The 21,440-nt window shown below is 42.7% G+C and overlaps 2 protein-coding genes and 1 long non-coding RNA gene across 4 annotated transcripts; 2 read left to right on the top strand and 1 right to left on the bottom strand.

The window, feature by feature from the left end:
• Positions 1-3,245: 3,245 nt before the first annotated feature.
• On the top strand, positions 3,246-4,300 carry ins (preproinsulin). The gene is made up of 3 exons (XM_085288003.1): positions 3,246-3,294; positions 3,368-3,562; positions 3,868-4,300. Exons 2-3 carry the CDS (start codon positions 3,379-3,381, stop codon positions 4,023-4,025), a joined length of 342 nt encoding a protein of 113 aa, XP_085144129.1. The 5' UTR covers positions 3,246-3,294; positions 3,368-3,378; the 3' UTR covers positions 4,026-4,300.
• A 555-nt stretch (positions 4,301-4,855) lies between these two features.
• On the bottom strand, positions 4,856-5,734 carry LOC146566302 (uncharacterized). Its single transcript, XR_014894206.1, has 3 exons — positions 5,579-5,734; positions 5,300-5,365; positions 4,856-5,136 (listed from the first exon to the last, which is right to left on the bottom strand). It is a non-coding gene; the product is annotated as an uncharacterized LOC146566302 (long non-coding RNA).
• Positions 4,959-21,184, top strand: LOC146566301 (magnesium transporter NIPA2-like). Of its 2 annotated transcripts, XM_085289937.1 has the most exons (11): positions 4,959-5,161; positions 9,111-9,209; positions 11,508-11,645; positions 13,817-13,873; positions 14,735-14,825; positions 14,946-15,106; positions 15,680-15,847; positions 16,216-16,295; positions 16,921-17,133; positions 18,051-18,264; positions 18,755-21,184. In XM_085289937.1, exons 1-10 carry the CDS (start codon positions 5,122-5,124, stop codon positions 18,240-18,242), a joined length of 1,239 nt encoding a protein of 412 aa, XP_085146063.1. In that variant the 5' UTR covers positions 4,959-5,121; the 3' UTR covers positions 18,243-18,264; positions 18,755-21,184. The 2 variants fall into 2 exon arrangements, with proteins under 2 accessions (XP_085146063.1, XP_085146062.1); XM_085289936.1 differs by having other exon boundaries at positions 18,051-21,184.
• The last annotated feature ends 256 nt before the right edge of the window (positions 21,185-21,440 follow it).

The following is a 21,440-nucleotide window of genomic DNA, read 5'->3' as shown; positions in this document are numbered from 1 at the left end:
CTGTAACACACACATTTCCCCACAGTGGGATCAATAAAGTCTTATCTTATCAAATCACTGACCACAGAAGTAATATTAAAATCATCTGTCAGACACACAACAATGGAGCTTTATCTGAAATTAGAATCTGAAATCTACAGTTTATAGCTGTAACAAAAAACCCAAACAAAAAAAAAAACACCATGAAGATGCTTTAACACAATTATATTTCCAACAAAACTGAAACAAAGTGAAAAAAAGATCTATGTCAAATCATTTACAGAGTACTGCAGAAAAAGACGACATGTAAAATACTGAAAAATGTTTCATTTAGAGCAGAATCAAGACGTTCCCTGCAGCGCATGTTGTTCCTAAACTTTCAGATACATTTGCCCCGCCCCCACAGCACTGAAGGGGGGAGGGAAGCCCTCCTCAGCTGATTATGACACCCCGCCATGTTAGCTATGAGATGTTCCAGTACTGTATAATACTTTTATTTAGTATTATAAATTTATCAGTCTTTTGTTGCCATTTTTATGAAGTTACCACAATCAAAATAAAATAGAATATGTTTCTAAAAACATTTAATATGTTGTCTTTGTTTCACTATATCAAAGACAACATATTAAACTCATATTCACTTTAAATATAATATTTAATTTAAAAAAATGCACTTCATGTGATATATTTGGTAATTTGTATGTTTTTAGGATGCTGAATGCAAAACATGAGAAGTTTACATTAAAAAAGCACAACAGTGATTAAAAAAATCAATATTTTATTACAATTAAATATGCCTAATTTCTCCGAGATTCCTTACCTTTCACTATGACCAAAATAAACCACCTTGCATTTTCGATTTGTATTTCTCTTGAGTCTCACTTTTAGAAATGTTAAATTAATATAAGAAATCATTATTGGATATGTTTCTTGACTATAGGATACCAGGTTTCACTTTATAAAGGGAAATTGTACGCTTAATTAAACTAAAAACTATCAGGGATGTGTGTGGATGAGAGGAAGAGATGAGCCAAACGCAGGACTCATGGTGAGAGTTGGAGTTTATTATAATGAGGGGACGAGCAGAACTTAAGCTGCTGAACCGAGCTCACACATGCGGCGCAGACAACATCAATGACAAGACGCTGGACCGAGCGAAACTGAGGGTTTAAGTACAGGCTGGGTGATGAGTAATTAGAAACCGGCGAGTGAACAGCTGAACTTAATCTGAGTAAAGACACATGGAAGTAACTGGAACAGCAAAACAGGAAATGAGAACGAGTGACAAAATAAACTGAACATGAACAAAACTGAAAACACTGGGTGAACCACCCAGGAACCCTGACAAAAACACGAGTTTTGAAAGAAATGTTAAATATTTTTCCTGGTTTCAGTGATAAAAATGTATAAGAAACAGTCCAAAAATTCTTATTTGATTTACATTTTACACATGACGCCATTGTTATTTTTGTTTAATCTATCACAATCTACTACAGAAAACATTACAATAGAAAATAATGAAACAGGTCTACAATAATCTTCTGACATATATCAGCTAAAACGGCACTTTATCATAAATATAATGCATCTTCTTGACACCGATTCCTTGTATCTCTAATGAATGAAAAATATGAATTAAAAGAAAATTAGAAAAAGAAAATCAAGAGCAGAAATGATAAAAGTTGAGCTGTAGTATTTAGTGTTTAATGGAGTGAATTTCCATCCATTGTGCAGAAAATGTTTTTATGGTTTGGTTGTGGGGTGACAGCGGCTCTGGTTTCTGGTTCATTTGTAGATGCAGATGAAAAACACTTTGAGAAGTTGTCCGAAACACGCGTCCTCCTTCGTCACGGACAGCTCGTCATGGTAACGCTCTTTCTTGGTCAGTTGAGCTTCTTCTTTAAGTGACTAACAAGCTGGAACAAGAGCTCTGTCAGCACACCTCTGACACCCATTAAGCACTCTTTGCATGGCAGATGGTTTGATGAGGCTCTGGCTCTTTCTCACTGCGTGACTGAAAACAGCTGAAGTCATCTCAGACCCATAACTACAATAAAATATTTGGAACATCAGGACAGTCAAGCTTTTGTCTTTGTGTTTCATGCTGTCTGCGTAGTTCAGGGTTGTCAAACATAAGGCACGGGGGCCAGAATTGGCCCACCAAAGTCTCTAAGCCACCTCACTGAATGACTTTGAACAATGTGATGGAGGGCACGAGTTTTAACTTCATATTCATGAGTTTTACAGTTTTTCCAGCTGATAAAGAACTCGGCCGCTATTAAGTAATAAAACAAACTGCTATAATATGCTATAGAAAGGTAGTTTTATACCATTTGTCCACATTAAAAATAAAGAAATCTCAAATTTTCTTTGTAATTAACAAAAATTTCAGTTTTATAACTACAGGACTTTTTAGCAAAGTTTTTTAATTTTTTTATCATGAACAAAAAACTGAGACTTACTATTGAAATTGCTTTTTTCCCGATATTAAGCTCTGTTAGGGGTTAAATGTGTAATTAAACTTCTTCACAGTTATACGACTGAGTTTGAAATACTTTTAAATCTGCTGACATGTTTCACTTCACTCTGAGCTCTGCTGCACATCCTGATTTCTTTTTACAAACGTTCAGTCCTCACATTTGATCAGAAATATCAGCTCTTTGACATAAAGACAGCTTGGACTTATTTTCAGTTTTCATGCCTGTTAACGTCAGATGTGATGGAGGATAGGAGATGCTGCATGATGTGAACACATCTTGTAAAAAACCTAAATAAAAATGATTTCTACGACTGTTATCTGCTTTAAACTAACAAGCTGAGCAGATGGAGCAGAAGGTTAATAGCTGATCAGATCATGTCGGCTCATTAGCTTTAGTTTGTTTTACTAAGTGCTGTAACCAGTCAATCAGAAACACACTGTCACTTAATATGTGCTGATGGCAGCGCATCTGTTTGTACACACACACACACACACACACACACACGCACGCACGCACGCACGCACGCACGCACACGCACGCACGCACGCACGCACGCACGCACACACACATACACACACACACGCCATCTCTTCACAGGGCTGTTCATTTCCTGAAACCAAATCTTTCACCTCAGGTTTAATAAATCATATTAATGGTTTGCAGAGTCCCCATAATCCGCAATCACACACAAGTCCCCACAATGTGGGTGAAATAGCAGTGGGCGTGTCCAGGTGGCGCTGGTGGAGTATAAATGGCGAGAAGGCTCTTGGTTCTGCCTCACACAGCTGCTCCTGCCCTACATCTCAGAGTTACCTCCTCCTCTCTGCCTGTGCAGGTGAGTGCTGGCTGTAGGTTTGGTTGTGAGGACAGTGACTGTGATGCTAACGTGAATGTGCTTTTGTGTTCAGCTCTTTCCAGCATGGCAGCGCTCTGGCTCCAGACCTTCTCCCTGCTCGTCTTAATGATGGTTTCGTGGCCGGGCTCCCAGGCCGTCGGTGGGCCACAGCACCTGTGCGGCTCTCACCTGGTGGACGCCCTGTATCTGGTCTGTGGGGACAGAGGCTTCTTCTACAACCCCAGGAGAGATGTGGACCCTCTGCTTGGTGAGACCGCCAACCATGAACAGAAACACTAGACAAGAATTTGAGGGCAGCTTTTCTTTCTCTCAATTCACTTTAAATCAGCTTTCATGTTGGAAACTGTAATTTTCCATATCTTTATGGACCCTACATGATTAATTTACATCTATTGTCATTTGTCTCAACACCTGCATCATATAATGGCGCTGATTTTGTAACACTTTGTGTTAGAATTAGTAATTTATGTTCTAATATGTTTAAAATGTATTATTTAATATAAATTCCCATAATTTTAGATCTGAACATTCACCTGCTCTTCATCCCATCAGGTTTCCTCCCTCCAAAGGCAGGTGGCGCTGTGGTGCAAGGTGGCGAGAATGAAGTGACCTTCAAAGACCAGATGGAAATGATGGTGAAGCGAGGCATTGTGGAGGAATGCTGCCACAAACCCTGTACCATCTTTGACCTGCAGAACTACTGCAACTGAACACTGCTCTGCTGGACTTTGTTTAGTCGAACCAGGCTCGGCTAATCAGGTCTGAGTCCCAACCCCACCTCCCCCCCTGCTTCAGAGGAGAGCCACAGCTGTCCTCTCTCTGAAAACCAACTGCTGTCAAATGAAGTGCTGAGAAATGGATAAAAGTAATTTTCCAAGAAAATAAAAATGCAAAATGTGACGACGTGAGGCAAAAAAGTGTGTTCTTTTGTTGTGATGAATCCAGTTAATTGATTACATTGAAAACTCAAGCATGTTAGGTACCTGCTGCTATCCAGCACAAACTGCTGAGCTTTCACTTTTCAAATATTTGTGTTTAGCTTATAGTGTCACTTCTCTGAACAGGATATAAACACATCATGCACTTGGACATGATGTCCTTTTTCCAACAATCCCTTGTCATCTTTATTTCAGCAGCTCAGTGTCAGTGTTTTTTATTCAGGTCCTCATGATTATACAGTGGGGATGCAAACTACAATGCTCTATTTAGAATTCCCATATACCAGTATTATTTCCTAAATGTTGCCAATAAAAAAACAAAATCAGAAGAATTTTAAGCAGTTTTAATTTTAAGTTAACCTCATTTGAAGAAGAGGTCAGAGGTCCAAGTATGGGAATATTTAGAATTCCCATGTTGTCAATTCAAATAATGCCAATAAGAAACATAGTTTGAAATATTTAGCATTATTATCACTTGACTGTCAGCTCAATCTATTGACTTTGAAGGAATCAAATAAGTTTCAAAATACTACTTAATACTTAAATCAATTGAAAATCATAGAAACTGGGGCCCCACGGCGCATGTTTGCCCCGGGCCTCTGCTGAGTTTGCTCCGCCTGTGTAGGGCGGGACCGGCTCGTGCCGGCAGGGCGGGGTCAGGTGTTCACCTGCCCCGCTGCTTTCAGTCGTTGTTCCGCTGATTCCGTGACGGGGCTGTGGTGTGAGTGAGCCGGGCTGCGGGTCCCATGCTGGCTGCGACGCTGTTGCTCGCTTTCTGAACATCTCCGGACAATTAATTTGAGTTCTGTGGATGCGCAGAGTCCGCAGGCTACTTCCGGTTCTGTGAAAGCCTCAACAAAGCAGCACGATGCGAGATGTTCACCTGAGCAATGAGACGTGCACAAACGGTAAGAAGTCAGAAAGAAGTGTGTGTGTGTGTGTGTGTGTGTGTGTGTGTGTGTGTGTGTGTGTCACAGTCAGGTGTTTGTTTGTGGAGCAGGAAACGAGTGCAGAGTGCGGGTGCGCTCTGTTTAAAAATGACTCACAACGATCCGGAAAACTGCTCCTTCTCCTCAGCCTGATGGACAGGGGCGTTTCCACGAGTGTTTGCTCTGTGTGTGAGAGAGACAGCGGGAGAGAGAGATTGACAAATAGTGGATCAAAAATAAATCCAGCGTGTAAACTTGCTGTGGAGCTCAGTTGTAGTTTAGCTGCCATCATCTCTGGTGTTCTGTCACAATTCTGAGGAGCTTGAGAAGAACAGCCACAGACTTGTTGAAGTTTGTTGAAGATTGTTCTCCTCTCTGAGGAGCTTATTCACGTACACTGGGACAGCACTATCATCTGTTATGTAGCAGGTTAATCACGACATCCCAGTGTACCTCAGACCCAGCCACACCCTCAGACCAGAGCTGGTGGTGTATCCTGTAGGGCTGCCACGATTACGTCGACTATCAAAATCGTCGACGACTGGTTTAATAGTCGACGCGTCGTTTGAAGCTTTGTAAGATCACAAAAGACGCAGGAATGAGTAGCAGGATTTAAGAGTGTAATAACGGACTGAAACAGAAGATGGCAGCACTGCATGTACAAGGATGCCAGCTGCCGTTAAACCCAGAAGAAGAAGAAGCTGTGTCCCAGAATTCATAGCGCGGCCCAGCTCAGTTTCCAACAATGGCGGCAGCTAGTTAGTTTTAATATTACTCTTATTATTCTTTCTGGGTCACAAAATAAACGTTTAACATATTTTCAGGCGAGAATGTAGCTGTGTAAACCTCAAATATCTGCTCAGTTTATCAGGACACCACATATTTTCAAAAGCGCTCCGACGTTTTCGGAGACGTCTGTTACCCACTAGCTCGTTAGCGAGCCGGGGGCTAGGCTCACTAGAGCCGTGAGAACACCGGACTCCCGGCAAATCGTTTTCAAACCCACCGCGGTCTTTCGCTACTCAGGTTATATGAGTCACTTAGATAACTTGAAATGTTATTGTTTGGCTTTTTTAGTATTTTATTTGTTCCTGAGTAAATCGGTGAGTTTATTAAACTTCACCGAAACAATCTGCACATTTAATTAAAATTTAATAAACTACCATCTTGTCTTTATTTTTAGTTAGCACAGACCTTAAACACTTCAAGCTGTAAGCTAGTGATGGTTATATAAGAGCAGATACATGCTGGTGCAATAAGCTGTACGTTTTAAGTACAATGGATGATGATCTGATTAGTCGACTATCAAAATAATCGTTTGTGGCAGCAATAGTATCCTGTGCAGCGCAGCAAGGAGAGCTCAGACCTCTACAGAAACCCAACACTTCATAAACACATGGGAGAACCTAGAAGAGCCACCTCGGCTGTACATCTAAAGGTCAAAGGTCACTCTACGAGGATGTTCACATTTTGGACAGAGAAGACAGGTGGTTTTGAGATGCCTCCCAGACGCCTTAACGCCCACTCACATCCTGGCTCAAGTGTTCTCAATAAGTCACATGACAGAGTGAGGCAAGGTCTCACAATAGTTTCACCTGAAACCTCTGCTGACAATGACCCACACCCATTTTCACACATTGAATCATTTGATGAATCACTCTTAAGGGTCAACTCCCACTCAGGCTTAAGTCCCTGGGACTCTGCTCCATTTGGTTTCAGAACTGAAGAAGCTTCTGGGATGAAGCATCTCCAACAAACTTAAAGAATCTGACCGCTTTTCTTTCCCGGCTCCTTGGATTAGTGACCTGGAGATACTCGGTCACAGATATATTTGAAGGCAATAACTGACATTAACAACACTGCAGGAACTCACTTTGTGTGTTAGCTGGGTAATAATCAGCACAGAAACAAGCAGCAGTTGTACTTCTGTTTGTTTTCTATGCTTCAGCTCAGCTTAGTTCCCATCATCATGTTCAGCTTGAGTCATGGAGGCTGCTGTTAATGATTTCCAGCCCGTGCTGAGCTTTTATGATGCAAATCTCAGAAATATGATGGAAGACTGAGCGCACCTGCTCTGATGAACATGAAATTTATGTTCTCGTATTTCCTGATGAAACTCTTTGATTATATCTCACAGCAGCTCGGTTTGATCTCGCTGTTTTCACACATTTTTCTGGGCTCTATTCAGATGGATATTATCTTATGATAGATTTTAGATAGTAGATGTTTCCCACTGTGTGGTCTTTTAACATCAGCCCATAAACAGCTGTAGCTGAGGAGAGCAGCTGCTGGACTTTTATGAGTAAATGTTGTCCCGTTCCTGTGTGGTGGAGGAGTCTAGCAGTCCCGGCTCATCGTTGTTACATTTTGGGTTTCGTGATGCTCCAGATGTTGGCGAAAGCGCTGAGCCGTAGGCAGCCCGGTCCAACATCTGGACTCTTCTACTGTGAAGCCATGGGGCTGACAGAGAATCCACACAGCTTCGCAGTAGAAGAGTCCGGACCTTAAAATCCAAGCAGCCGGCTGCTGTTCAGGGATGCTGGCCTGCTCCTGTAATTCAGGCCAAATTAGATAAAAGTTGCTGTTTTGAGGAAGCGCCATAGAAACAGACAGCTTGGCATCATGTAAAAGCATCGTAAGATGGACAATTATTTTGTTTAATTCATGGCCAATAGGGAAATGTGAATGTTCGTGTGGCTTTTAGCTAAATTTCTGCCTTTTTTTTTTTCTTTCTTTCCTGAAAATCAGTTCGGTTTTTCCATAATTTGGCCCGAGTGTGTTGTGAGGATTTGACCTTGACGTCCGTGTTTCTCCCTCTCAGTATTTTTGATTTTGTTGTATTTAATTGTCTCTTAATTACATCCTGAGTCTAAAATCCAAACACTGTTTTTCTGCACTTGCTGTTGATCTGTCCCCTACACTGCTGTGGGGTGTGTTTTATGGTGGCCCGCGTGTACGAGCGCTCACTGTTGACAGTGTAAATATTAAACTGCTCTGCCTGGTTTTACTCGTCCTCTCCGCTGCGTGTTGTTACTGCAGCAGCACAATGGTCGGGTCAGTGTTACACGCCTGCAGCTGCGTCTTCGAACCATACGCCCCGGAGACGCTTCCTGATGTGAATGCTGTTTAAAACAGAGCTCCTGTTGTCCTGTAAGGAGTGCCCGATTATTCACACTATCCATCTGTTTTCTTCTGCTGCTGAAAAATTCCCCTGTTTGGTTTTTGCCTTTAAAATGTAATTCATTTAATTTATTAAATTTATTTATGATGAAAACTAATCGATCCAGTGATAGAAACACCCAGGGTCATGTGCTGTCACTGTCTTTCTTTGGAGAGTCATACATTTCTCCACAGCTTCCTGAACACTTCAGCTCAGACACAGCAGCGTCCTCTCTCTGCTGTGTTTTGTCCACCGTCTTGTTTTATGTTTGAAACATGCTTTGAGGAGTTCATGTGGAAAATTGAAGTTCAGAGCACACTGCTCTGTATTTATGAGACTCTGTATTTATCCAAGAATTTTACTTTGAAAGTTCAGTCACAGCCGACTAGCTGGTGCTGGAGCAGACTGTCTCATACTGTCCCACCGCTGACGTCTCCACTGAGTCTTTCACGCAGACAGAGTCAAGCTCCGCCATCTTGGACTGGTGAAAGTCACGCCTGTGTTTTACCCCAGAGCCGTGCAGCTCCCAGAGCTTTGGGAAAGTTGTTTTCAATGTTTGTTAGCAGTGTTTAAATCTTCAAAATAAAACGCATTTGAGTGTCTTTTTAATGATGTCACTGTTGCTAAATTCAGCCTGCCGGACGCTCCTGCTTCAACTACCTTTGGTTAACGAGAGTGCTTCCATGGACGCGGCTGTAATCAGTAAAAAATAAATAATTAGCTGAAACATAAAGGATGTAAAAATGTGTCGCGTTTGTGTCTCTGCAGGGTCGGCGGTGAGGTTGTGGTGTGGCTCTCAGTTCACAGTGTGTTTGGTCACTGGAGAAACGCTGATTAACACACACCTGAGCAATGGCACACAGACAGGTATCCCCCCCCCCCACACACACACACACACACACACACACACACACACACACACACACATTCCTGTGTAAGTGGGCACGAGGAGTTTGTTTAGGGTTAAATATCAGTGTGTTTAAAGATTCGTTGTTGTGTGTTGATGATTGTCAGGGCTCACGTCAGTCTCATCCATCGAGTCTTTCTTCAGAATAATAATCTGATATCTGACACTTTCACATAGTTCTTAGTTGCCCATGACTACAGTGTTGCTGAGTCAGCAGTGCTGTGCCGGAAACCTGAGACAACAGGTAAACAACAGCTGCAGGTTAAATTAGCCGAATGAGGCGCTGATGAGTGGATTTTCCACTCATCAGCCAGTGTTTAAGGGGGGGAGGGGGTCCACAAATAATCTGTTTGTCTAAAGGAGTAACACACTCTGTGTCGTCGGCCTTTTTCTTTGTGAGAAAAATAAAAATGCACTATTTTCTCATTGTAGCGTTTCCACCTCAGCACTCAGTCTTTTATACGACACGCCTCCTTCACCCAGTCACACTCTGACGAGCACATCGGAGAGAAACTCGGGGTTCACCAGCTTGCTCAAGGATACTTTAGCACGTACAGGACCGAACCACCAACCCAATGATTGGTAGAGCTGCGCCCACCACGGAAATATTATCATTGTCTAGAGTGAATCAGAATCTGTTTAAAAAGGGTAAAGCCTCCATGTTTAGTCATGTTATGTATTTAGCTGTAACGCTGTTAGTTTATGAGTATTAGCAAACATGATAAACTAACAAGCCCAAATAAGTTCAGGTATGAGAATCCTGATTACTGCTGACAGACTTCAGGTTACACACAGACTCGAAGGATGCAGTGGCCAATGCTTGTGCTAATGTTTATATGCACAAGTGTTTCCAAGATGAAAAACCTTTATTGGGAAAGAAAAAAATCATTCTTTATTTGTTGACATTGTGGATGATGTCATTAGAAGTTTCCCCTACAGGAAGCTAATGAGCTGCAACTTTAATGACTGTTTGATTGTGTTGTTGTCTCCATTGTTCTCCGTGTCTCTGGAGACGAGTTCCTGAAACTGTCTTTCCAGGAAGTGATCGGTTCCTCGCACTATCAGGGTTAACTGTGTAGCAGATCAGATGTAACACGAGGAACAAGGAAATGAACTCCACAGGACGTGTGTAACTGTATCTGTCACGTCAGTGTTGGTATCGTGGTAGCCTGACAGGCAGGATGTGTCCAAGCACACCGAAGCACAGTTGAAGATGATGAGCAGACCAAACATGGAGTAGATCAAATAGCAAGAGAGAAGCAGAGAGAGGAAGGTTACTCCACACTTCCTCAGTACAGACAATGGAGGAGGAAGTCGGACGCAGCACAGACTCGTTCAGGTGAACTAAAGCGTGACCATCACCGCTGTGAGCGAGATCAGGTGCACAAGCAGAGGCCACATATGCATATCGGTGGTTGGGGGGTGGGGTGTCTTTCTGTATGTGTGTGTGCACGGTACAGGTTATTTTTCTAAATGAAACAATAGCATCAGTGTCAGCTCTTCATCTTTGAACATTCAGTCACCTCACAGCTGAAATAGCAACAGCTTTTAGTGACGGTGACCTCCATCAGAGCCAGGCTCAGTGAGCGGGGGGAATGAAGAGCACAGAGATGCAAAACTTACTGACAGAGCGAAGCGCCGTAAAAACACCTGGGGACAAATAGACAGGAGCGTAGAAGAAATTCCCAGTGCATCATGGGAGGTCCCTTAGCACTCTAAGCCCGCTGCAGCATAACTGGTTTAGGGTTCACGGTCACCTGATTCAGCCCTGCCTATAAAACAATGAAGCCTCAGAGAGTGGAGGGGGTGTCGCCTGAATCCAGACTGGTTCCATGCGAGGGGCCTGACGGCTGAAGGCTCTGCCTCCGTTTCTATAGAAACTTCAGGAACTGTGAGTAAGCGCTGCTCTCTCAGACGGCGGGCTCTGCTCGGATAATATGACTCTGCCAGTCTTAGGAGCTCGTCACATGAGCTAAGGTGTCCTGTTGTGCTCACATGATGGAGTGGGGCAGTGTGTCACAGAGGTCTGATGGGTAAAGTGGGTTAATGACCCCAGGGCCACTTCTTATTGGACAGCCACCACTAGTTTATTAGCTGGAAATTCAAGAGGCTTCCCCACCAGCTGTGGTGCCAGTTTACCTCAGACCTGTATGTGTGGGGCAGCATTTGCGTGGTGTGGTAACGCTGATAAACACACAGTCTGAGGTTCACACACACCCTGATAAACACACACTCAGTGACGTCGTGTTTGTCTCCAGATGTACAGTCAAACAGCACCTACAACCTGTGGCTGGGCCTGACCCTCGCCCTGCTGTCGGCCTTCTTGATTGGTGGGAGTGTCATTCTCAAGAAGAAAGCCCTCCTCCGATTGGCCAACAACGGACACACCAGAGCAGGTGAGCAGAGTCAGGTGTTTCTGATGTTTGACTTATAAGGTTTATCCGGGCTCAGCCCTGATGCTATTAGTATTCATGGAAAGACCACATGTGGATTCATCCAAAATTGAAAATAGTTCCCAGTAAATGCATCGGTCGAGGAGGGAGGGGCAGCTTTGTCTGTTTAATCTTCGAGGTCAATATTATATTTGGAGTGTTTATTGATATTTTAGATGAGACCGTTGACCTTTACCACCACTACAGGAACTCACTCACCTCCCACTCTGAGTCGCTGTTGCTTCCAGTGCTCTTCTCCCTCCTATGTAATGACTTTCTGACTTTCCAGGAAGTGATATCAGTTTCAGGTGCTCTCGGGGTGGATACTACTACTACTACTACTACTACTACTACTACTACTACTACTACTACTACTACTACTAATAATAATAATAATGGCTGTGCGATATGACCGCTTTTTTCTTTGTGAGTATTTATTACACGGCGTGCTGCGGGGAAAAGCCTGTTCTAACGTTTGAGTCTAAGGTTTACTTTTTAGTACCTGACGGCTCTTTTTTGCTTCTCCTCTGTAAACTCTCTGCATGCTCTTTCACGTGATTATTTTTATTTTGAAAAGTCTCAACAGGATCTTGAGCATTATTGTGAAAGGTTCATGGGGAAAATAAACAAGTGGACACGCGGTAAAACCATCGCGTGTGAAAAAATATTGCCGTAAACAGTTTATTTTGTGACACCACGAAACAAACGATAGCATAAAATGAAACGATAAATGTTTTTATATCGTCATCCGATATATATCGTTATATCAAACAGCCCTAATAATAATAATAATAATAATAATAATAATAATGATAATAATAATAATAATGATGATGATGATAATAATGGATTGGATTTATATAGCGCTTTTCAATGCCACTATTCATTCACTCCCACATTCACACACTGGTGGAGGCAGCTACAGGTGTAGCCACAGCTGCCCTGGGGCAGACTGACAGAAGCGAGGCTGCCATATCGCGCCATCGGCCCCTCTGGCCATCACCAGTAGGCGGCAGGTGAAGTGTCTTGCCCAAGGACACAACGACTCATGTATAGCGTGACAGACGAGCTCATGAGTATCACAGATCATGTCTGAATCATCACTCTCAGAGTTTCTGTTATTCCCTCGCTGCTATCTGTGTCACACTGTGGTTGTTTCAGGTCTGCTCGCTGCCACAGTGTTTTAAAAAACACAGAAGGTTCAGGTTCTGTGACTCTGAAAATTCACAAAGTACATGTAGAGTAAATCTGCCAGTAAATTAAATTTTATATACTGGAAAAAAAACGCGTTAAAAGCAAACATGAAGTCTGAGAACGGCATCTGACATCTGCAGGTCTGAGTTTTGGGAACTAAACTCATTTTGGAAGAATCGATGTTCATTAGAATAATTAAGACTGTGGGTTTGGTGGGTTTTCTCTTCTATGAAGAGCTTGCTGATGTTTGTCTCTGAGAGTGAATGAATGTTTGGAGGATGGATCAGGCTAAGGTTTTAAAGCCGCACATTTGTCCTTGAATTTGTTCCATAGCCTCTAAAGGAGGCTGTTTACAGCCTCTGGTTTATGGACGTGCTGATGCTTCCTCCCTGAACTGGTTCCAAGATTTTTATATTGCTCCTTACACTGCACCTGCTCTTTTATATGGCATATATAACTTGTACATATCTGTGTAGATACTTGCGTCATTACACACATTCGCTGTTTAGGTATGTATGTACCTACAGACTGAACTTTAAGTTTATTTTTTGGTTTCTCTTATTCTAAAGGAATTTTACTGTAAAAAATCTACATGCTGCTTACGGAGAGATGCCAAACTGTTTCGTTGTTCTTGTGACAATAAAGATCTATTCTATAATTTAGTGATGAAATGTGTTAAAGATGGAAAAAAAGGAGGAAAACAAAGATTTCCTGACTTGGATGAGCCAGTTTCAGACGTTTCTATGTTTGATATATTTATAGGAAGGTGTGGGGGGACAGATTGTCGACATATTTTTATAGTTTGTAAATTTACTTTAGGACTGGTATCCTAGTCTCTCTCTAAATGCGGATATAATGGTCTCTAAATACAAAGACAAGTTTCGGTTTTCAGGTAAATAAGGTGGAGCATCGTGCTGATTGTGCTGTGTGTGTTTCTGTAGGTGACGGAGGCCATGGTTACCTGAAGGACTGGCTGTGGTGGGGAGGCCTGTTAACCAGTAAGAGTTTCAGTTCCATCTAATTTTCTGATCCACAGTTCTGTGGCTGGAGTACAAGCACAGCCAACAGCTGTTAGTTTAGGATGTGACATGTATACAAATCTGTCACGAAAGTAAACGGCTACGATATAAATCACAAAAATGTAACATTTTCTGTAAATTCTGTGAATCTCAGGCAACTCGACTTGCATGTTTTTTTTCCAGCTGGGCGTCGTGTAGCTGCAGTCGAGTGTTTTAACAGATGCATGAAACGATACATTTTTGGACATAAGTTGTAACGGCCGCCGTTTCCTTTCAAAGTTTGAGTCTAAGGTTTATTTTTTAGCACCTGACGGCTCTTTTCTCCTCTGTAAACTCTCTGCATCCTCTTTCACGTGACTCAGTTTATTTTGAAAAGTCTCAACAGGATCTTGAGCTTTATTGTGAAAGGTTTACATGGAAAACAAACAAGCGGACACGCGGAGCAACGCAATGGTTTTACCGTCGTTGTTGCTAACGACGACACGTAAAAACAGGCGCTTGTCCGTCCGTAGTGTGGTTATTAAATTAAGAGAAAGAGAGAAATGAATATAACCACTACAGTGACCATCAAAACGGTGAAAACATTGCTGTAAACAGTTTATTTTGCGACACCACGAAACAAACGACAGCGTGATAAATGTTTTTATATCGTCATCCGATATATATCGTTATATCGAACAGCTTTACTCTGTTCTGTATTTTTCTCTCGTGTGATGGAGCTAAACAGCAGTTCCCTTCAGCTAAACTCATCCTGGATCTTATTCAAATTTCGGTTTATGTTCGAGTGATTAAAAATAGTTCCTATGTTGCTGTCAGCAGTGATTTTCTTTTCCTCTGCAGTGGGAGCAGGAGAAGTCTGCAACTTTGCTGCCTACATGTTTGCTCCGGCCACGCTGGTGACTCCGCTGGGCGCCCTGAGTGTCCTCATCAGGTAGCTCTAGTTTGTAAATTTAAATTCCGTTATGTTTGTGTTTTAAAGCAGCATGTTTGTCCTTGAATTTCCTTCTGTGGCCTGTCTCAAGGCTAACGTGAAGTCCTGTGTGCTCTGCAGTGCAGTTCTGTCCTCCTACCTGCTGGGGGAGGTGTTGAACATTGTGGGGAAGCTTGGCTGTCTGCTGTGTGTGCTAGGAAGCATCCTGTTGGTTATCCACGCCCCACAGGAACAGGAAGTGACATCACTACGGGAGATGACCAACAAGCTGCTGGAGCCTGGTGAGAGGGGTCGCTCTACTATCTCAAACTCAGAGCGTTCGGTCGTCGAGCTTCAGTTAGTTCGTTCTTTTAAGGAAACTTTGGTTTAAATCATTGTTTTCAGTTCAGCACTTGACCCCCACAAAGACTCATATGAGGACTGAATTACTTCAGGATGCTGCCTCAAGTGGACATTAGAGAAACTGCAGTTTTTGTATTTTGACGTCTTGGTCAGCCCCAGAGGTCACTGCGTAGCCTTCTGTAAGGCCACAGAGGCGAGCTGGAAGGTTGGACGGCTGAAAATGACAGCCCGGTGATGTCATTTTACCATGATGTCAGCAGTGTTATCTCACTGATCCAGAGTCTAGATGCAGGCACACTGATACAGATGTGAGGCTGGCTTATCGTCATAGTAACACCTGAGCCTCAGCTTTGGTGCAGAGCAACTTTTTATCAGTTCAGATGTGAAGTGAGGAGCAGAAATCCATGTTTCTGTGTCAGAATCTGTTTTCTTATCATCCGTCCTGTGTGTGTGTGTGTGTGTGCGTGTGTGTGCGTGCGTGTGTGTGTGCGCGTGTGTGTGTGCGTGTGCAGGTTTTCTGGTGTATGTGGCGTTGGTGTTGGTGCTGTGTGCGGTGCTCGTGCTGTATTGCTGTCCTCGCTTCGGTCAGTCCAACATCCTCGTCTACATCGGCATCTGCTCGCTGCTCGGCACGTTCACTGTCTCCTCGGTGAAAGGCCTCGCCATCGCCATCAACACAGGTAAGTGAGAGAGAAGCGGGCGTGCCCGTGCTGCAGAGAAAAGCGTTTTTCCTGCTCTGTGAAAGACAATGCTGGTGTTCTGATATTCTGCTTCTTTTCTTTGCATTTTATTTGTTTCCTTTGAGTCACATGGCTCATTCTCAGGAAAATCAATTCAACTTTTTAAAAACCCTCCCTCATCACTGTCTTAAAGATGAATACAGTATCACGCCTCATACACACATGAACAAGGATGTCTCCAAATTCAGACTTTTTGTTTTTTTCTGGATCTGTATTTGATAGAAAAATATCACTGTTTAAATAAAATGTCTCCTTTGTAAGGCTGCTGCTGTTATTAAATCACGTGTGCGTTCTCTCTTTATCTTCAGTGTTTTATGATCTTTCCGTCCTTGCTAATCCTCTCACCTGGATCCTGTTGGCAACGCTTATCGTCTCCATAGTAACACAGGTAAGTTTCACAGGTCTGTTTGTCCGGCCCTTATCTCTGTTTCTCAGCTGTATTATTGTTTAATGGTAAAGCACGCAGTGATGAATGGCTGGGCCGGAGATGTTTGGGCTTCAGCTGCGTCCTCCCTTTAGATGGATGCCTGTTGATCTGTGTTTCCACAAAACAAACTGTTCATCTGAAAGGGCTCTTCAGCATTTGGGCAGAAATCTGTAACTTTTTGGATGAATACACATGAAGTAACTTTCCATCAGATATCAGCTCACATCCAAGGCACAATGCAGGATTTCTAGTGTTTGCATAATGAAAGTGAGTAACAGCTGACAGCGTCATCTCCATAGAAATGTATACATAAAGAAACACCAGCAGAGAAAATGACCCTGAAGTGATCAAACACCCACTGAAGGACACCAAATAACTACACACACAACATAAACACAAGTGAAAAGAACCTAAACATCCACACACACACCCTGTCCATGATATATTGAAAAACAGAAATTTCCCACCCTTCAGTGTGTTCTCAGAGGCATCGCTGACATGTATGGATCCCAGGACAAACACAAACATGCTTTATGTTTCTGCCACAGGACTTGTGTGACTTCCCTGTCCTTGTGCCTGTCTCCAGGTAAACTACCTGAACAAGTCTCTGGATATCTTCAACACCCTGCTGGTTTATCCCATCTACTACGTCCTCTTCACCTCCGTGGTTCTATCCACCTCCATCATCCTCTTCCAGGAGTGGAGAAGCATGTCGACCATCGACATCGTTACAACTCTGGGATCCTTTGTGGTCATCGTGGTGGGCGTGGCCATGCTGCACCTTTTCAGAGAGCTGCAGGTCGGTGGTCCGTCTGCATTATTGTTAAAATTCCGATCATCTCAGTGAGATTTTGAACAGCTCCTTCTTCAGAGGACCTGTCACACATTGAATACATCCTGCAGCTCTGCTCTGCTTTGATGGCGATGTTCTCACTTTGGAACTGTAATAAAATGTGCATAAAAAGGACTGCAGTGTTGAGTTTGTCAGTGTCAGAAACCTGGCAAACATGGATGGCATACATATATGTGTGCCATATGTTGCATCAACTGAAAAAACATGAAATGGGACCAACTGATTGTTCAGTACATGAAAAACTAACACAGACCCCTCAGTCTGAGTCTTACATCATTAGCCTTCTGTAGCAAATGTTTCGATGCTAAGACTACAAGACATATGACAAGTGTACAAGACGTACAGCTGCAGATCAAGTCCACCCCTGACCTTTGACCTAAGCTGATACCTGCTTCCCTTACAGCCACCTTATTGTCGAGCAGCTAATCTGTGATGACACAAAGCCAATAAACACAACCAGTTCTGGTTTAGTTTGAGCAGGGCACTCCTCCAGTTCTATCCATCGTCACCCACATCAGTGTTAAAGTCTCCTCAGAGATGGAGACCCCAGCATCACACCCAGTGGCTCCAAGAAGACTATCAACATCCCAGAAACAGTTCTAGCCAGTTTGCCACTAATTAGTGAGGTTCTCCAGATCTTTTTCAGACCCTTCTTTTAGCCAGCAGCTCAGCAAGGCTCATTCTGGGCAGCTACATGAGCACGCCTATGAAACAGGAAGTTGGGGTTCCTGAGTATTCAGATATTTTCTGTTGGTAAACACGTTAGCGAGGCTGATGTTAGCATTTAGATGCAGTAACACTTTTACATGTTTCAGCCTCAAAGGGTTGTTGAGGTCACTCAAATACTTTGTCTTTTGATGCAGATGACGATGAAGGAGCTGACCATTCAGCTCTCACAGCCAGTGGAGAGGGAGGAGCTTAACCAGCAGGTTGTAACCAATGGAGGAGGAGGAAGGAGTAAAAAAGAAGACAAGTACGGGCTGATGGACAACATGGTGATCGAGAGCCTTCCCCCAATGAGAGAGGAGGGACCGAGAGTCTTCATCATCAGCTAAGGAAGAGGAGGAGGAGACTCAGGTTCAGACTTCGCACTGACTGTTACTGTAATGATCTGCACTTTAAAGAACGTTCTAAAACGGCCTCCAGTCTGACGGCGATCCAGCTCACACTAAACTCACTGTTACTCTTCAGATTATCACAAACTTAACATTTAGATAAATATGAAAGATCATTACTGAAAACAGAAGCTGACTTTTAGTCCATTCCATTCTCTTTGCATTAGCAGAGTCACTTTAAATACAAAGAGCCACAAAATGCAAAAAGATGCAAAACAGCGGCTGAGATACAAAAAGCAGTATAAATACTGCAGACTGCCCACAGACATGTGAAAAGTACTCTGAGCAGCTGTTCTCTGCTGCTTAGTGTTGAGTAAATGAAGGTCAATCAATGAAGTTACTGCATATCAGAAACAATATTTTTCTGAATTTACGGTCAAATTCAGCGTCTGAAAACTTGAATGGTGCCTTTGTGCAGGCGTTACGGTGGGTGTTGTTGTGGTTTTTTGCAGACAAATCCATGAAAAGAGGAAAACCGGCCATCTGTGAGACGCTCCTCGTTTTAAAGCTCAGCGCCCGAGCTGGTCATCGCTTCTCAGGTGTTTATGTTGTGGACGTGTGATCTGACACCGAGCTCTGAATAAGTGATGACACACACAGAGCAGGCTGAAGTGTGGCGTGTGAGAGAATCTGTTTTTATTAAATATGAAACGTTGGGCGTGTCTTCATCAGAAATTATTTACTTGGAGATGAACACACTCAAGGAGATTCTCAGAATCAGAGCTGCTGTTCTGGGAGTTCTGGCCTCTGAGTCTAATCATTTACATTCTGTATTCACAGGAAATTTCTAAATTTGATCCTGATGTCAGATGTTTGTGTGTTTCTGAGTTTCTGTTGCTCCCAAACAAAAAACCTCTTATTGCATCAAGTAAATCATGAGAAACATTTCATCAGAAGCACATAATCCATGTTGTTCACCCGTCTGTGGCTGTGATGCTGCACAAACCACCGTCTCCCCCTCCTGGCTCTGACAGTAATTGCACAAACACTGTTTCTACTTTTTTTTTTTTTTTTTTTTTTTTTTTTCCCCTTCTGAGTACCTGGAACTCCGCCCACACACTGTTCAGAGAAATATTTTAAAGGGTGAGTAACCGTGGCAATAATACGTCCACATCATTTTATTCACTCTTTTAAAAACTCCATTTTAGACAGTTAAAAATTACACATTTAAAATGTAATGATGATTAAACATCTGCTCACATGTTAAAGCTGTCTGAATGTTTCCACCACTTTTATTTTTTTCTTTTTATCTCCCGTTGTCATCCGGTTGTTCAGTCTGACGTCACTAGCCGTGTCTGGGCCTAAACTCCGCTGCAGGTCCATATATCAAACGATCACTATGGCATTACTGAGAGTTGAAAAACTGTCTAAAGTCTTTCATCTTTAATAAAATGATCAGCGTTCTGCTCTACCAGGTGTAACAATTGAGTTTAACATCCAGGCATCCATGAAAACGGAATTTATGACATTTAACGGAGTTAGAAGTTAGCAGGGAGTTAGCTCGCTAGCTTCTATCTGAATACAATATAGCATGTCCTGACTGCGGGGTTTTGGAAACAAATTAAAACGTACAGCTCTGCTATCACTTCCAGCATAAATGAAGACAGAAAACTAAACAGCAGTGACGTTTGTAGGGTTACTGAAGTTGGGCTAGCTGGTATATAATGATGTGCTACGTGACCGCTAGCGACACAGCTATGTTAGCATAATATAAACAAGCTAACTTTTTTTCCACTCGATAAAAGTTAACATGAGTGTTCTCGGTGGTCAGGAACAAATGTAATCGCATGGCAGGATGCTGTAAACGGACCAAACTTCAGCCAGGAGAACAACTGAGATAATCCATCCACAATACGAGGTTAGTCATTCATATACTGCTGCATGGGCTGGGCTGTAGCTACATCCTAAGGTTTTAAAAACTGAGCTTAAATGAATGATTAGCGGTAATAAAAGCCGAGGGAGGTCAACAGTGATCACTGACTGTTTTAGGAGCTTTTTGAGATCAAATAGAAGAAAATACAAAACATTAAACATGTTAACAACACAAAAGCCATATTAAACGCAGACTACTTTAGGCCCGGAAGTAGGATTCGTCACGTCATCACTTAACGACCGGATTGTTAGTGAGCGGAAGGGTTTCGCTCTTTTGTTTGATGGAAAATTTTCTGACTGAGTGCTGGATCCTGTCAGACTAAAGGCCTCTGAAACCAGAGAGACTTTTGTTGTTTTGTATAAATGTCTTTTTTTAAATATTGAAGTAGAAACAACTCCTAATGTTAGCCGGGTCGCTCCTCTGCAGGGCGACATGTGCTCTCTGGTTTTGAACTCCTCTCTGCTGACGGCTGATGTCAATGAAGCAAACAAACAAGGTGTTTGCGACTGTCACTCAGTGTGTGCTTTAACTTTAACGTAGCGCGCTGTCATTCAGTACCCCAGCGTTTAGTTCTCCTCCTGTGGGTTAAACTTCTGAGGTGTCCTTGAATGCCTCGTCACAGGCGTTATGCACACACTGCCTGATGATCCGTGAAGCCCTTGCTGCTGAAGACGTTTCAGCTCGTGATGCTCAGAAGAACAAATATCCAAACGCTCTGAGTGTTCAGGTATATGAACTCTGATAAAGGGACACACCACTGCTTTTATAATCAGGTTTTATTGTTTGTATTTATTGATTGTTTTACTATGAATACACTGTTTTTGTGTTCTCTGAACATTTCAATAAAGAACTGTGACCAAAGGATCGCTTTTTTTTTTTTTTTTTTTTTTTTTCCTTCACCATGATGTTAATTTATCATCCAGACTCAGGGTGGGTGAGTTGGTCCTCATGTTGGATCAGAGCTTCAGATTGTGTAAATATAAAAGGAAACGATGCCATTCATGCTCGATGGGCGTGTTTGAGTCCAGCGACCTGCCGTGACATTGTCTCACCAACCACTGGTCATGTTTTGGAGAGTAGATGTGAAGACTGAGACTACTCTCATGTCTGCAGTCTCCCGTTAATAAATGAGCGTCATGTTGGATTAAAGTGAAACTATAGATCGAGGCCGTGAACTCATCATCAAAGGGTTTAACGAGTAAAACATGGCTCAGCTGTACAAAAGTAGATTTAGCATTTGATTAAGTTAGTTTCTGTAACTGTGT

The sequence above is a fragment of the Mchenga conophoros genome, linkage group LG10 (genome assembly GCF_057382185.1).
Source record: "Mchenga conophoros isolate Kocher_MC1m ecotype Shallow Benthic linkage group LG10, M_conophoros_male_GT1.1, whole genome shotgun sequence".
NCBI classification, from domain to species: domain Eukaryota; kingdom Metazoa; phylum Chordata; class Actinopteri; order Cichliformes; family Cichlidae; genus Mchenga; species Mchenga conophoros.
The sequence above is the reverse complement of the archived record's forward strand: the minus strand, read 5'-3'. Positions and strand labels throughout refer to the sequence as shown.

What these genes read in the sequence shown, in the direction of transcription:
- ins (XM_085288003.1), top strand. Translation starts at nt 3,379, where the DNA reads ATGGCAGCGCTCTGGCTCCAGACCTTCTCCCTGCTCGTCTTAATGATG. An exon ending in AGATGTGGACCCTCTGCTTG is followed by an intron (nt 3,563 to 3,867) that starts GTGAGACCGCCA and finishes TCATCCCATCAG; the next exon opens with GTTTCCTCCCTCCAAAGGCA.
- LOC146566301 (XM_085289937.1), top strand. Translation starts at nt 5,122, where the DNA reads ATGCGAGATGTTCACCTGAGCAATGAGACGTGCACAAACG. An exon ending in CAATGAGACGTGCACAAACG is followed by an intron (nt 5,162 to 9,110) that starts GTAAGAAGTCAG and finishes GTGTCTCTGCAG; the next exon opens with GGTCGGCGGTGAGGTTGTGG. An exon ending in ACCTTTTCAGAGAGCTGCAG is followed by an intron (nt 17,134 to 18,050) that starts GTCGGTGGTCCG and finishes CTTTTGATGCAG; the next exon opens with ATGACGATGAAGGAGCTGAC.